This window comes from Balaenoptera acutorostrata, chromosome 14 (assembly GCF_949987535.1).
Source record: "Balaenoptera acutorostrata chromosome 14, mBalAcu1.1, whole genome shotgun sequence".
Classification (NCBI taxonomy): domain Eukaryota; kingdom Metazoa; phylum Chordata; class Mammalia; order Artiodactyla; family Balaenopteridae; genus Balaenoptera; species Balaenoptera acutorostrata.
This window is the reverse complement of record NC_080077.1, coordinates 33,773,735-33,790,896: the sequence shown is the minus strand read 5'-3', so window position 1 is coordinate 33,790,896 and position 17,162 is coordinate 33,773,735. Positions and strand designations below refer to the sequence as shown.

Genomic DNA, 17,162 nt, shown 5'->3' with positions numbered 1-17,162 from the left:
GAGACGGTAGGAGTGGCGCAATCAGAGTAAAATCAAATCCCATAACTGGTGGGTGGGTGACTCACAGACTGGAGAACACTTATACCACAGAAGTCCACCCACTGGAGTGAAGGTTCTGAGCCCCACATCAGGCTTCCCAACCTGGGGGTCCGGCAACGGGACGAGAAATTCCTAGAGAAACAGACTTTGAAGCCTAGTGGGAATTGATTGCAGGACTTCGACAGGACTGCGGGAAACAGAGACTCCAAGCTTGGAGGGCACACAGAAAGTAGTGTGCGCATCAGGACCCAGGGGAAGGAGCAGTGACCCCAGGGGAGACTGAACCAGACCTACCTGCTAGTGTTGGAGGGTCTCCTGCAGAGGCGGGGGTGGGGGGGGGCGCTGTGGCTCACCATGGGGACAAGGACACTGGCAGCAGAAGTTCTGGGAAGTACTCCTTGGCGTGAGCCCTCCCAGAGTCTGTCATTAGCCCCACCAAAGAGCCCAGGTAGGCTCTGGTGTTGGGTTGTCTCAGGCAAAACAACCAACAGGGAGGGAACACAGCCCCACCCATCAACAGTCAAGCAGATTAAAGTTTTACTGAGCTCTGCCCACAAGAGCAACAGTCAGCTCTACCCACCACCAGTCCCTCCCATCAAGCCTCTTAGATAGCCTCATCCACCAGAGGGCAGACAGCAGAAGCAAGAAGAACTACAATCCTGCAGCCTGTGGAACAAAAACCACATTCACAGAAAGACAGACGAGAGGAAAAGGCAGAGGGCTATATACCAGATGAAGGAACAAGATAAAACCCCAGAAAAACAACTAACTGAAGTGGAGATTGGCAACCTTCCAGAAAAAGAATTCAGAATAATGATAGTGAAGATGATCCAGGACCTTGGAAAAAGAATGGAGGCAAAGATCGAGAAGATGCAAGAAATGTTTAACAAAGACCTAGAAGAATTAAAGAACAAGCAGAGATGAACAATACAATAACTGAAATGAAAACTACACTAGAAGGAATCAATAGCAGAATAAATGAGGCAGAAGAAAGCATAAGTGACCTGGAAGACAGAATGGTGGAATTCACTGCTGCAGAACAGACTGAAGAAAAAAGAATGAAAAGAAATGAAGACAGCCTAAGAGACCTCTGGGACAACATTAAAGGCAACAACATTCGCATTATAGGGGTCCCAGAAGGAGAAGAGAGAGAGAAAGGACCAGAGAAAATATTTGAAGAGATTATAGTCAAAAACTTCCCTAACATGGGAAAGGAAATAGCCACCCAAGTCCAGGAAGCGCAGAGAGTCCCATACAGGATAAACCCAAGGAGAAACACGCCGAGACACATAGTAATCAAACTGGCAAAAATTAAAGACAAAGAAAAATTATTGAAAGCAGCAAGCGAAAAACGACAAATAACATACAAGGGAACTCCCATAAGGTTAACAGCTGATTTCTCAGCAGAAACCCTACAAGCCAGAAGGGAGCGGCATGATATACTTAAAGTGGTGAAAGGGAAGAACCTACAACCAAGATTACTGTACCCGGCAAGGATCTCATTTAGATTTGATGGAGAAACCAAAAGCTTTACAGACAAGCAAAAGCTCAGAGAATTCAGCACCACAAAACCAGCTCTACAACAAATGCTAAAGGAACTTTTCTAAGTGGGAAACACAAGAGAAGAAAAGGACCTACAAAAACAAATCCAAAACAATTCAGAAAAAGGTCATAGGAACATACATATCGATAATTACCTTAAACGTGAATGGATTAAATGCTCCAACCAAGAGACACAGGCTTGCTGAATGGATACAACAACAACACCCATATATATACTGTCTACAAGAGACCCACTTCAGACCTAGGGACACATACAGACTGAAAGTGAGGAGATGGAAAAAGATATTCCATGCAAATGGAAATCAAAAGAAACCTGGAGTAGCTATACTCATATCAGATAAAAGAGACTTTAAAATAAAGAATGTTACAAGAGACAAGGAAGGACACTACATAATGATCCAGGGATCAATCCAAGAAGAAGATATAACAATTATAAATATATATGCACCCAACATAGGAGCACCTCAATACATAAGGCAACTGCTAACAGCTATAAAAGAGGAAATCGACAGTAACACAGTAATAGTGGGGGACTTTAACACCTCACTTACACCAATGGACAGATCATCCAAAATGAAAATAAATAAGGAAACAGAAGTTTTAAATGACACAATAGACCAGATAGATTTAATTGATATTTATAGGACATTCCATCCAAAAACAGCAGATTACACGTTCTTCTCAAGTGTGCACGGAACATTCTCCAGGATAGATCACATCTTGGGCCACAAATCAAGCCTCAGTAAATTTAAGAAAATTGAAATCATATCAAGCATCTTTTCTGACCACAACGCTATGAGATTAGAAATGAATTACAGGGAAAAAAACATAAAAAACACAAACACATGGAGGCTAAACAATACGTTACTAAATAACCAAGAGATCACTGAAGAAATCAAAGAGGAAATCAAAAAATACCTTGAGACAAATGACAATGAAAACACAACGATCCAAAACCTATGGGATGCAGCAAAAGCAGTTCTAAGAGGGAAGTTTATAGCTATACAAGCCTACCTCAAGAAACAAGAAAAATCTCAAGTAAACAATCTAACCTTACACCTAAAGGAACTAGAGAAGGAAGAACAAACAAAACCCAAAGTTAGCAGAAGGAAAGAAATCATAAAGATCAGAGCAAAATAAATGAAATAGAAACAAAGAAAACAATAGCAAAGATCAATAAAACAAAAAGCTGGCTCTTTGAGAAGATAAAAAAAATTGATAAGCCATTAGCCAGACTCATCAAGAAAAAGAGGGAGAGGACTCAAATCAATAAAATTAGAAATGAAAAAGGAGAAGTTACAACAGACACCACAGAAATACAAAGCATCCTAAGAGACTACTACAAGCAACTCTATGCCAATAAAATGGACAACCTGGAAGAAATGGACAAATGCTTAGAAAGGTATAACCTTCCAGGACTGAACCAGGAAGAAACAGAAAGTATGAACAGACCAATCACAAGGAATGAAATTGAAACTGTGATTAAAAATCTTCCAACAAACAAAAGTCCAGGACCAGATGGCTTCACAGGTGAATTCTATCAAACATTTAGAGAAGAGCTAACACCCATCCTTCTCAAACTCTTCCAAAAAATTGCAGAGGAAGGAACACTCCCAAACTCATTCTATCAGGCCACCATCACCCTGATACCAAAACCAGACAAAGATACTACAAAAAAAGAAAATTACAGACCAATATCACTGATGAATATAGATGCAAAAATCCTCAACAAAATACTAGCAAACAGAATGCAACAACACATTAAAAGGATCATACACCACAATCAAGTGGGATTTATCCCGGAGATGGAAGGATTCTTCAATATACGCAAATCAATCAATGTGATACACCATATTAACAAATTGAAGAATAAAACCCATATGATCATCTCAATAGATGGAGAAAAAGCTTTTGACAAAATTCAACACCCATTTATGATAAAAACTCTCCAGAAAGTGGGCAAAGAGGGAACCTACCTCAACGTAATAAAGGCCATATATGACAAACCCACAGCAAACATCATTCTCAATGGTGAAAAACTGAAAGCATTTCCTCTAAGATCAGGAACGAGACAAGGATGTCCACTCTCACCACTATTATTCAACATAGTTTTGGAAGTCCTAGCCACGGCAATCAGAGAAGAAAAAGAAATAAAAGGAATCCAAATCGGAAAAGAAGAAGTAAAACTGTCACTGTTTGCAGATGACATGATACTATACATAGAGAATCCTAAAGATGCCACCAGAAAACTACTAGAACTAATCAATGAATTTGGTAAAGTTGCAGGATACAAAATTAATGCACAGAATCTCTTGCATGCCTATATACTAATGATGAAAAATCTGAAAGAGAAATTATGGAAACACTCCCATTTACCATTGCAACAAAAAGAATAAAATACCTAGGAATAACCTACCTAGGGAGACAAAAGACCTGTACGCAGAAAACTATAAGACACTGATGAAAGAAATTAAAGATGATACCAACAGATGGAGAGATATACCATGTTCTTGGATTGGAAGAAGCAATATTGTGAAAATGACTATACTACCCAAAGCAATCTACAGATTCAATGCAATCCCTATTAAATTACCAATGGCATTTTTTACAGAACTAGAACAAATCATCTTAAAATTTGTATGGAGACACAAAAGACCCCGAATAGCCAAAGCAGTCTTGAGGGAAAAAAACAGAGCTGGAGGAATCAGACTCCCTGACTTCAGACTATACTACAAAGCTACAGCAATCAAGACAATATGGTACTGGCACAAAAACAGAAACATAGATCAATGGAACAACATAGAAAGTCCAGAGATAAACCCACGCACCTATGGTCAACTAATCTATGACAAAGGAGGCAAAGATATACAATGGAGAAGACAGTCTCTTCAATAAGTGGTGCTGGGAAAACTGGACAGCTACATTTAAAAGAATGAAATTAGAATACTCCCTAACACCATACACAAAAATAAACTCAAAATGGATTCAAGACCTAAATGTAAGACCGGACACTATAAAACTCTTAGAGGAAAACATAGGAAGAACCCTCTTTGACATAAATCACAGCAAGATCTTTTTTGATTCACCTCCTAGAGTAATGGAAATAAAAACAAAAATAAACAAATGGGACCTAATGAAACTTCAAAGCTTTTGCACAGCAAAGGAAACCATAAACAAGACGAAAAGACAACCCTCAGAATGGGAGAAAGTATTTGCAAATGAATCAACGGACAAAGGATTAATCTTCAAAATATATAAACAGCTCATTCAGCTCAATATTAAAGAAACAAACAACCCAATCCAAAAATGGGCAGAAGACCTAAATAGACATTTCTCCAAAGAAGACATACAGATGGCCAAGAAGCACATGAAAAGCTGCTCAACATCACTAATTATTAGAGAAATGCAAATCAAAACTACAGTGAGGTATCACCTCACACCAGTTAGAATGGGCATCATCAGAAAATCTACAAACAACAAATGCTGGAGAGGGTGTGGAGAAAAGGGAACCCTCTTGCACTGTTGATGGGAATGTAAATTGATACAGCCACTATGGAGAACAATATGGTGGTTCCTTAAAAAACTAAAAATAGAATTACCATATGATCCAGCAATCCCACTACTGGGCATATACCCAGAGAAAACCGTAATTCAAAAAGACACATGCACCCCAATATTCATTGCAGCACTATTTACAATAGCCAGGTCATGGAAGCAACCTAAATGCCCATCGACAGACGAATGAATAAAGAAGTTGTGGTACATATATACAGTGGAATATTACTCAGCCATAAAAAGGAACGAAATTGGGTCATTTGCTGAGACGTGGATGGATCTAGAGACTGTCATACAGAGTGAAGTAAGTCAGAAAGAGAAAAACAAATATCGTATATTAACGCATGTATGTGGAACCTAGAAAAATGGTACAGATGAACCGGTTTGCAGGGCAGAAGTTGAGACACAGATGTAGAGAACAAACGTATGGACACCAAGGGGGGAAAACTGCGGTGGGGTGGGAATGGTGGTGTGCTGAATTGGCCGATTGGGATTGACATGTATACAGTGATGATTAAAAAATAATAATAAATAAATAAATAAATAAATAAATAAAAACAAGTTACTACTGTACAGCACAGGGCACTATATTCAGTATCCTGGGATACACCATCATGGAAAAGAATATGAAAAAGAATGTATATATATGTATAACTGAATCACTTTGCTGTCCGGCAAAAATTGACACATTGTAAATCAACTATACTTCAATAAAAAAAAAATAAAAAATTGTCTCAAAAAAAAAAAAAAAAAAGAAAGCACTAAGACAACAAGGAAGATGATAATGATGATACTGATGGTATTGTTTCAGGACTAGAGATTTAGCAAATATTGAGAGATGCAGTACCTAGAGCAGCGGTCCCCAACCTTTTTGGCACCAGGGACCTGTTTTGTGGAAGACAGTTTTCCCACAGACCCGGGGCGGGGAGGTGGAGTGGCACAGGGTGGTTTTGGGATGATTCAAGTGCATTACATTTATTGTGCACTTTATTTCTATTATTGTTACATTGTAATATATAATGAAATAATTATACAACTCACCATAATGCAGAATCAGTGGGAGCCCTGAGCTTGTTTTCCTGCAACTAGATGGTCCCGTCTGGGGGTGATGGGAGACAGTGACACCCGAAGTGTGTTGCTTATGTCCAGTCTACTCCGTAAGATGCAGCTTCATTGTCACTTGCCACTCACTGTTCGGGCTTTGATATGAGTCTGCAAGCAACTGATTTATTATGGTCTCTGTGCAGTGAAACCTCTCTGCTAATGATGATCTGTGTTTGCAGCCACTCCCCAGAGCTAGCATCTCCGCCTCAGCTCCACGTCAGATCATCAGGCATTAGATTCTCATAAGGAGCACGCAACCCAGATCCCCTGCATGTGCAGTTCGGTAGGGTTCACACTCCTATGAGAATCTAATGCCGCCACTGATTTGACAGGAGGCGGAGCTCAGGCAGAAATGCAAGCGATGGGGAGCGGCTGTAAATACAGATGAAGCTTCACTCACTCTCCCACCCCTCACCTCCTGCTGTGCGGCCCAGTTCCTAACAGGCCACGGACCAGTACCGTGGGGACTGGGGATCCCTGATCTAGAGTACTGTTATCCAGTACTGGAGTCAGAATTTAAAGTCCTCACAAATTTTGTAAATCAGTATTCACAAAATAATTTTTTGTCAGACCATGTGTCCTGGTTGGCTTTGGAAAGCATTCTTTTAAGGAGCACAGGGGATTAGTGTTTTTAGAAAATGCACTACACACAAGTGTGATTCATTTCTATGCTCAAATTAGAACACGTGATGATGTAGAGTTGTTCTTCATCAAAGACAATTGTTCATGATGGTTACAATTCTCAGTATTTGGCTCCTCTTGTGGATGATCAGTATTACTTCCCCTTCATAGCTATTGGCTATGCTACGCAGGTCAATCAAAATGAGAGTCTCTGAACAGAGCGTGGCAAGAGTGATTAACTTGCATGCCTTAACCCAGATGAAATATAATGAAGCAGAGTATGATTGATTTATTTCTAAAGTCCCTAAACTTTGAATGTTTCATGCAAGCTTTCAAGTTTCATGTGTATGTGCATTTTCTTAGGAAAGTATCCACTGCTTTCCTTAGATTTTCATAAGGAAGAAGCACTGAACCAAACCTAATTATCTTTTCAAGTAGAATTTGAACATAGATTGCAAAAATAATGTATATATAGTAAGGTTAATAAACTGTTACTAGAAACATGAAATAGAAGCACAAGAGACTAATTAAAAGTTACAATTTCCATAGGGGGCCCCGAGTTCTGTCAAACCAGTGGTCCCACTAGAGACGTAGTGTGCAGTATTTAGAATATCAAAACAATCATATTCCAGGCTAGATACATCCGAGTTCAGCGGTCCCCAACCTTTTTGGCACCAGGGACCAGTTACGTGGAAGACAATTTTTCCACGGACCGTGGGGCAGGGGAGATGGTTTGGGGATGATTCAAGCGCATTACCTTTATTGTGCACTTTATTTCTATTATTATTACATCGTAATATATAATGAAATAATTATACAACTCACCATAATGCTGACAGGAGGTGGAGCTCAGGTGGTAATGCGAGCAATGTGGAACAGCTGTAAATACAGATGAAGCTTTGCTCATTCACCCGCCCCTCATCTCCTGCTGTGCGGCCCGGTTCCTAACAGGCCAGTCCGCCGCCCGGGGGATGGGGACCACTGTCTTAGCTGCGAAGCACAACACCGGATTCTCTGCACCCGTGCTCTGAAGCCTGGGGTGATGGTGCCGATCCGGGCAGTTCTGGAGATGGCCTAGGACAATCGGCAGATGTTTATACACACAGAACACCCTACCAATGATTGCATTCCACATAAAGGCAAACTTCTGGTAAAACCCGATATGTGTGTCTTCTGACCTGAATATTTAGGTGACCTACAGCATTGATGGCTGCATCAGGAATCTTCAGATGGCAGAAGCCCCTGCTGATCTTGAACAGCCAACCTCCAGCTACCGTGTCAGGACGTGTTTTGCAAATGCTCAGAAAGGAACATATTTTGATGGAACGGGTTTTGCCAAAGCAGGTGAGGTGCTTCCATGTCCTTTCTGTTGAATATTAACTAAGTCCAAATATTGACTTCTTGTTTGTGTGGGAAAATAAAAGTCCCTGGGGTCTGAAACTAGCATCCTTTGTTTAAACCAGAAATAAAAACTTTTAGAAGTAATAAAAAATGCCTCTTAAAGATTAATGTGTCCGATTCTGATAAGAACTCATAGAAGAAATAAAGTAAAAGGCTATTTGGCGAGTTTATTCCATCTCCTTCCCTGGAGATCGATAATAGCAAAATAAATGTAATTCTGCAAGAAGGTTCATAGTTTATATTATGTAATGTATCTACTTTCCATATTTCCCCATCTACCTTTCTTTCTGGAGATGAGATAGCATTTTCCTTTCTTCCTCTGTTCAATTCCTTGCAAGTTTCCATTTCATACTCTCCCCTCACACACACAATGCACACATACTGGTGCCCATTTCTTGCTGATGGTAATGATGACTGGCACCTTTCCCTGACTTTCTTTAAGTATCTCCCCCGTTCCAGTGAGCATTTTCAGTGCAGGTCTGGATCACTGACAGTGAATGTACAATTTGGAAAGAAAAATATGAAATAACTTGTACATAATAACAAAAAAATCTGACATTAACATACTTTAAGATAGAATCAGTCCTATGGTTACCATAGGAACATGCATTTGCTCGTTAGAAAAAAATTAATGAGTACATAATATGTAGAAGTTAACATGGGAAACAGAAGTAAATAAGATGTCATCTCCTTCCTTCAAGAACATGCTATCGATAGATAAGATTCTTTATGCTCAGAAATCACAAGAAGACAAGTAAAAAATAACTAGAAACTGTAGAAGACACACAAGCAAGGTTCTGTGGATATTTTAAGGAAACATTAATTTGGGGAAATCAGGAAGGGTTTTATGGAGGAATTGACATTTGAGGTAGGTTTAAAAGATGAGTTGAACACACATGCAAAGGTTGGAGACGGAAGAGCAGGGCCCTCCAACAGGGGATACGTGGGAAATTTCCCCTGTGCAGAAGCAGAAAACAGAGAAGCACAGGATATGTTAAATATTGAAATGTTGGAGGTTATGTTGAACCCCAAATTCCATGTTCTGTGAAAGCCCAAAGCTTTTCTCAAGTTTTCTGCAAATTCAGATAGCTGGCATTAGCTTCGTCAAATTGATGGCAAGCTTCAGCTTCAACTTCTGCAGTTAACAGATTAACTTACCATCCTGCCTGGGCTCTTTTGGTTCGAGATCAAACTGGACCAGAAAATTAGCCACTTCCCCAGTTTCCAATAACTCCTGCCATCACCTCAACACACAGTGTAATACAATCTATGTAAGACTTGGGTGGTCAGAGGAGGTTACATTACTGGAAAATATACAACTTCAATTTAAACCTTTGACACCTTTGTCCTTAAAAGCTTTCCAGCTACCCAGTTTCTGGGGGTTTAATAGCTTCTTCACTCCCCCTATCCTCTGCTGAATGGCTTCATGTTATTTCTCTCTTTTCCTTATCCTCCTTTCAGGAACAGAAACAAAATCATTGTTTTATTTTGCAGAAAACTCCAGCTTCTTCTACCCTTTATTCTTAAAATCTGCCCTAAGCCCGTCCTTGTCCATTCAAACTCATCAAGGTTCTCAGTAGAAAAAAAAAAGTCTTTCACATAACAGCTGCCTCCCTTCATTGGAGATAGTTGTGGTTACACATAGCATTTATTTCTTGCTTAATAAATAGGAGACCTGGAAAAAATTTCTATGAGTTTTCCTCTAATATTTCATGCAGGTCTAGACTAGCCTGATCTTAATGGAGCACTTTGTTTCTAAGAAGCATGTCTTAAATACTTGCTATAAGATTAAGTAAACCAATGAATCAAATATGGAAAATTATAGAGAAAAGACTTAACTTGATGAACTAGAAAAGTCTATTTATGTCCCAGAATCTTATCCTTCAAAATTGTATTTGTAATTCCTTTCTTTATAAATAAAATGTTTGGGGATATTTGAGCCCTTTCAGATCATCGTGGTACCATTTAGAGTGCCCCAGTAAAATTTTACTGAATAATCATTGAAATGCTTGACTTCATCCAGCAGCAAGACTTCTGACAAGCACACCTGGCCGTGAGATTCTTTGAGTCAATCTTAGTCTGTGTTCATTCATTCATTCATTCAACAAATATATATTCAACCTCCACCATGTGTCAGATACTTTGGTAAGCCCAAGAATAAAACGGTGAGCAATATAGACAAAGTCCTTGCCCTCACAGAATTTATATTCTAGGAAAGAAGGCAGCCAAGAAAATAAGCAATAACTATAAATGGTGGAGGTGTAGGCCATATGAAAATCTGAAACTTATAGTTGTCTAACACATGAATTGAAAGCTAATAAAACCATTGCACTGTACAAATTTGAATTAACAATTCCTAAACTCTAATCTACAATTTTTAAAAAATGTTTTCATTTTACAGTTGATGGGTTCAAAGTAGGATTGGACCTTCTTGTAGAATTTGAATTCCGCACAACTAGAACCACTGGAGTTCTTCTGGGAATCAGCAGCCAGAAAATGGATGGAATGGGTATTGAAATGATTGCTGAAAAGGTGGGCATCAGCTGTCTAAATATTTCTGCTCTCTTCACGATATTGTCATTTCCATGTAGAAAGCTCTATTTTTTTTTTTAACATCTTTATTGGAGTATAATTGCTTTACAATGTTGTGTTAGTTTCTGCTTTATAACAAAGTGAATCAGCTATATGTATACATATATCCCCATATCTCCTCCCTCTTGCGTCTCTCTCCCACTCTCCCTATCCCACCCCTCTAGGTGGTCACAAAGCACCGAGCTGATCTCCCTGTGCTATATGGCTGCTTCCCACTAGCTATCTATCTTACATTTGGCAGTGTATACATGTCAGTGCTACTCTCACTTTGTCCCAGCTTACCCTTCCCCCTCCCCGTGTCCTCAAGTCCATTCTCTACGTCTGCTCTGTTTTGAAGCCTTGCTCTTGTCTTTGTTGGGAGAAAGCTAGATTGTATCTTTTCATCCTTCTGGATTATCTCAATTCTTGTGTGTTTTCAACACACTTATTCGTAGACCAGTGTAAACTTTAAATGTGCTAATTCTACGGTAAGCCAACTGTGCTAATAATGGCCTAAAGTGGTTTTGGATCTCAAGCTAGTTACTATGTGGCTAAAAGTAAAGTTATTCTCCTCTTTATGAATCCATGCTCTATGAAACTATCAATTCCAGTGGGAAAAAAAGGGCTTAGGTTGTCTAAAATCAGTCTTTGCCTCTTACAACAGGGTAGGCACCTCTCAGAAATGAAGATGTCTAGCTGACATATTGATTTCTCAATTTATTTAAAAGCATCCACATACCATTGCACAATAGAACAAATTTATAATAAAGTTATATTAGTAGAATATAAAGTATTGTGCCAGTTTGCTCACAATGGATAATCTAATTCTAACTGCCTTTTCTGTCCCTACTTGCTTATGAGCGGCAACCAGCAGTGAGATAACCAGTTTTCATGTACTTTGTACTATAGGGCACAGGTAAAAAGAGGAAGGCAAAGCAAGAAATTTCACAAGTTTCCTATCTGCCTTTTCAACAGGAATCATACTTCAGCTCTGTTCACATTTCCACTCCTACGGTGCCGTTGCCTCCCAAGAAGAAAAACCACACACTGACCTACAATACGCTTTCCTTATCCTCTTCCCTCCTTCCTCTCAGTCTTCAAACCATCCTCAAAGGCAGTAAAGCAAAAAGATCCAGGAGCACAGAGACAAAAAGGGGGAATAAGCAACACTTAAGAGTTTTGCCAGATTTTCAACACACAGTTTCACTGCATCTTGTCAGTGTAGCTCGTCACCTGATTATAAGCCCAGTTCCCTGCAACTTGTCAGGGTGTCAGGTTCCATCACAGTGCATATGGATTTCTCACCAAGCTCCTCTTATATGCCAAATTCCCTTGTTACAGATTTCACCGAATATAGTACAATCTTAACTAATATTTACATCACTGTATAGTTTACAAACTTTTCACCTATTTACTTGCACTTTTAATCTTCTTTTTTAAACCCCTATTTCTTTTCTTTTACCTTGTCAAATGTTTTGCCAAATTGACTGTTTTTAATGTTTCAGTATGTTTCTTTTCTTCATCAGCTTCAAAAGAATTCTGCAATCTCAAGTTTCAGGGCCCATTCTGCGTTACTAAAAACAGATTTTTCTCATTTAGACAAGAACTCCTAGTCTAAGTTCTTCATTGTTAAGAACTGAACTGGCCTTCTGGCTCAAAGGCTTTGGTAACTGTGACATGAAACTTGCCCCAAAATGTACTCTCAATCCTATATATAAAATAGATTCCGTGAAGGAAAAAATATACAATTAAAACATCAAAATCTTAAATTTTAAAAAAAATTATCCTTTCAAATGAATTTGTAAACCAGATTCCTAAGAACTCCCACACTCTGAAAAGATCTGTGGTAGAATTTTTCCCAGTGTATACTACATCCTTTTTTGTCACCTGGCCTCAAATTATATTTCACATTTTCTGAAAGCAGAGTTAGTTATTACCAGCCTCATACGTCTTGCCTATTGCTCCCAACAATGTCCGAAAGTAAAGAGCATAATTTGTGACTCCTGGTTATTAAATCTGCATTTTAATTTCTGTCAAGTTTTTTTTTTTAATTTAATATGCCTAAGTTACATTCATTTTAAACTATTTCAGCTAATGACTTTCCTAGAGATAACTTTTACTTTGTGAACCACCATGACACCCTTCCAATGAAACCATCTGTGGCTGTTCAATTTCCCGCTTTCTAGCTTATGTTTCATGTGGACAATGGCGCCGGCCGATTCACTGCTGTCTATGATGCTGGGATCCCAGGGTATCTGTGTGATGGACAGTGGCATAAGGTCACAGCCAACAAGGTCAAGCACCGAATTGAGCTGACAGTAGATGGGAACCAGGTGGAAGCCCAGAGCCCAAATCTAGCATCTACATCCGCTGATACAAATGACCCCGTGTTTGTTGGAGGGTTCCCAGGTGAGTGTTGCCTACCCCATCAAGAATATCTTTGCTCTGTTTTGTTAGTGGTTTTGAACACATTTATATTCTATAAATACATCCAAGAATGTGTGCTTAAGTATACTTGCTTCCTAGCTTTAGAATCTGCTCCAATAAATAATACATTATCTGACATTTCTAGTGTGTAAAGTGAGCATTTTACTTATATAAACCTCATGGGACTGAACTTTTCATGATTGCCTCCAAAATTTCATTCGTGGGGAGATGGAGGCTAGAGGAAATGAATTTGGCTTATAAAAGATTTGAGGCATTTAACAGCAATCAGGGCCAGAATTGGTGTTCTTTCTCATTTTTTAAAAATTAATATACCAGAGGAATCATAAAATGTTATGGAACTTATTTCCTCAAGTTCTGGAAATCATTGGGTTAAACATAGCTAATTTCCCCCTTAGGCTATTATAGAGTTTATATTACAAAGAAACCCAAGCAAAAAAACTGCATTCAAAAATACCTCTCCAGCACATTAAATATAGCATGTGAACCACAGAGAGTTACCTAAAGTGCCTATAAACAAGAGTGCCCAACTTGATAAGAAGTAAGCCAAGAGCCTCTTAATAAATACTGTAATAACGCAGACTCCTGGAATGGTCTTTCAGTATTTTGGCAAGAGAAACCTTTGTCCCCATTTATATAGAGCTCCTCTCCTTAACAAAACAAGCAAAATGTATATTCAGCAACAGTTGATGATGGAAAAGATATAGAAGTCATGGGGACCAATTCTGAGTTCCTCTTTCCAAAATTGCTCCTGGGTTTTTGAAAATATCTCCTACTGGGAATTCCCTGGCCGTCCAGTGGTTAGGACTCTGTGCTTCCACTGTAGAGAGCATGGATTCGATCCCTGGTGGGTCGGAGAACTAAGATCCTGCATGCCTCATGGCGCAGCCAAAAAAAAAAAAAATATTTTTTTTCGGGGACAAAAAAAAAAAAAAAGAAAATATCTCCTTCTGCTTCAATCAGGATAAACCCCAAGGTATTATGAAGGAGATAATATACTTCGCCATTTACACTCTGTCTACGAAATGGGATCTTAGCACCTAGTAGGCCTGCTAAAAGAAGGGACTCTCTCCTTAAGAAGAGAAAGATTTTGTGTGAGTTCACAACAAACTTAACCATTTGGGATTTATCTTTCCAAAGGAAGAAAGTAATAAAGTCACCATTAAAAGTCCATGTCCTAATTCAGTACTTAAAGCATTTGATCAGTCACTTTGGTTCATTAAATAAAATTTAATAATTTTAATTCACAACTGTAAACTTGTCCCTTCCAAACCAAATTCTTTGATGTCTTCAAATGTGTAATTGTAGATGTCTCCATATTTCATAATACATAACTATAAAAAAGTTGATGTTTCTCTACCAGTTTAACTGTTAGTAAAGCTAAGAACAAAATCACTAACTTTACATAAAATAGCATTCCAATTGCATCTTAAGCTAACAGCTGACTTTGAAGCATGCTCGTAACATAGTAGCTGAATTTCAAAACTGAGCCCTCCTTGCTTGGTTTTTCAGAGGGCCTCAACCAGTTTGGCCTGACAACCAACATTCGTTTCCGAGGTTGCATCCGATCCCTAAGGCTCACCAAAGGCACGGGAAAGCCATTGGAGGTGAATTTTGCCAAGGCCCTGGAACTCAGGGGTGTTCAACCTGTATCATGCCCAGCCAACTAATAAAAATAAGTTCAACACCAAGAAGGTCCTCCAAAACAACCGTATCAAGTAAAACAAATGTATTTTACTTATGTATGTTATTAAAACTAATTTGTGCATGCATATTAAATTCCTTCTATATTCTGATGGTGCTAATTCAGATCCCCGACTGAATTTTAATTCAAGTTCTTTCTCAAGTCCATAAATATTAAACCATTTACTGCATTCTAAAAAATTGCTTGTTTTGCGTGATTTTAAGGATAAAAGGCAACTGATCATAAATTGTTGAATTTGCAACATGCCCTGGAGTCATCTCAAGAAGAGCTCAGATGTAATTTGTGAAGGCAACACTTTTCTTACTAACTCCTGTTAATACTTCTGTTATTCTTTTTCCATGTATGTCAGCTTTGGCTTTCTGTCGTGGCCACTGAAAACACAGTGGGTTTGGGGTGTGTGATGGGAGGAAATGAGCTCCCTTTCCCCGTGTTTGTGAAAAGCATTAGCAAATCATTTCCCTGATCCAGATTCATTATTGGAGGACTTAACTAGCCACATGAATGGATACCTTTTTAGGCTTAAGGTGGAAAGTATAGATCAGATTCAGGCCAGAGAGCTTAATTACTTGATTTGCTTGTTTGATGATGATTTATAGGCTTTGGGGAGACACCAGAACCAAGCTCCAGAATGACAATTTAGCACACATTGGATACTACAGTATTGAGGCGCTGGACTCTTTAAGTTTCCAGTGACTATCACAATTTACAGAGGAAAATCACAGAGGAATAATGCTGAAATGCAGTTTTTACCTATCAGGAAACAACAAAGCTGAAACTTAAAAGGCATACACCATTGGGTCTTTTTGAGTTGCGATTTAACCTAACAAATTAATTTCCTAAAAACTTGCTGTGTTTTGTCCTTCTTTTACCCACTATTTCAATCATCTTCAAAGGGATCTGTGAGAAGACAGGCCTAGATTTTATTCATCAGCTTAAGGAAACGTTTCATTTGCCACCTTCAGTAGAAATAGTTGTAGTCTAATAATGCTGAACATTTAAAGGAATAGATTTTCCTCACAGTGGTAATTTTAGCAAAAGAAGAATAATCATCTCTGACAGTGTTATCCACAGGGGAAAAGGAGGTGCTCTTTCTAATCAAGGAGATGGCTAACACACTCTTAGCATTTCATCACTGGCCAGTTGCTTGACCCAATTTGTCCACACAACTTCATTCTAGAGCAAGCAGTTCTCAGCCCTGGCTCCATTTTGTAATTACCAGGCAAGCTTTCAAAGAACTGGTGCCTGGTCCAGCGATTCTGATAGCCTAAGCATGAAGATTTTTAAAAAGCTTCCCAGGCAATTCTGAAGTGCCAGCAGGATTGAGACCCACTGTTCTAAAGAGAAAAGTTATCCACTATGGCAACAAAGAGCTATGGAGTCGTCATTTGAAAAATCTGCTGTTAACTTTGTCTTGGCCATTTTCACACACAGAAAAAAATAATATAATATTGTATCTAGTTAATGCCTTTTGACCAACCTCTAAGCAATAAAATTCTTTGAAAACCAATGTGTTTTGAAAGTGAAGATATTACTTCTGCACTGAACAATGACATGACTTTTGGGCTTATTCTGGATAATGAATGGATAAGCAGGAATAATGATGATAGGCTAATAAATTAAAAGCTAATGCCATTCTTTCCTGAATCTTGAAACAAAAGATACATAAATTTGAAAGCAAAGGTACTTAATCAGCACTCCTATCAGAGTCAAGCCCTGCTGGAGTCAACTTGTACATCAGTGCCTTAGAAAGGTGTAGTTGGAAGGATTCTTTGAGATCAATAAATACAGTGATTCTTAAGTCTAGCTAGACATTAAAATTGCCTTGGGTACTTAAAAAGAAAAAATCTTACATTGGAGTATCACCTAGACCTTAAAATATAATCTCTGGGTAAGGCCCTAGCATTGGCATTTTCGAAACATTTCCACTTGATTCTAATGTGATTCTAAGGCTGAGAACTCCTGGGCTTCTACTGCCTCCACATTTTATGGGGAGGAACTAGAAGGAACCCAGAGAGATTTAATGGTGTGCTCAAAACCCCACATTAGTTAAGTTTACCAAAGTAGTCCCAAGAAATGGATCTGGACCCAAGCAGCTTTCACTAAATCAGGTAATTGGCTAAAGCTGTCCATACAAAATCCACATTCGAAAGTGGCTCAT

At 38.8% G+C, this 17,162-nt stretch overlaps 1 protein-coding gene across 1 annotated transcript in view; it reads left to right on the top strand.

Moving 5' to 3' along the window:
• Nucleotides 1-16,471, top strand: part of LAMA2 (laminin subunit alpha 2) — a 646,015-nt gene extending 629,544 nt beyond the window's left edge. The window contains exons 62-65 of the mRNA XM_007190832.3: nt 8,073-8,226; nt 10,685-10,815; nt 13,041-13,263; nt 14,812-16,471. Coding sequence (XP_007190894.2) covers nt 8,073-8,226; nt 10,685-10,815; nt 13,041-13,263; nt 14,812-14,969 — 666 coding nt within the window. The 3' untranslated portion in view covers nt 14,970-16,471. The remainder of the gene's footprint in view (nt 1-8,072; nt 8,227-10,684; nt 10,816-13,040; nt 13,264-14,811) is intronic.
• Nucleotides 16,472-17,162: the final 691 nt, after the last annotated feature.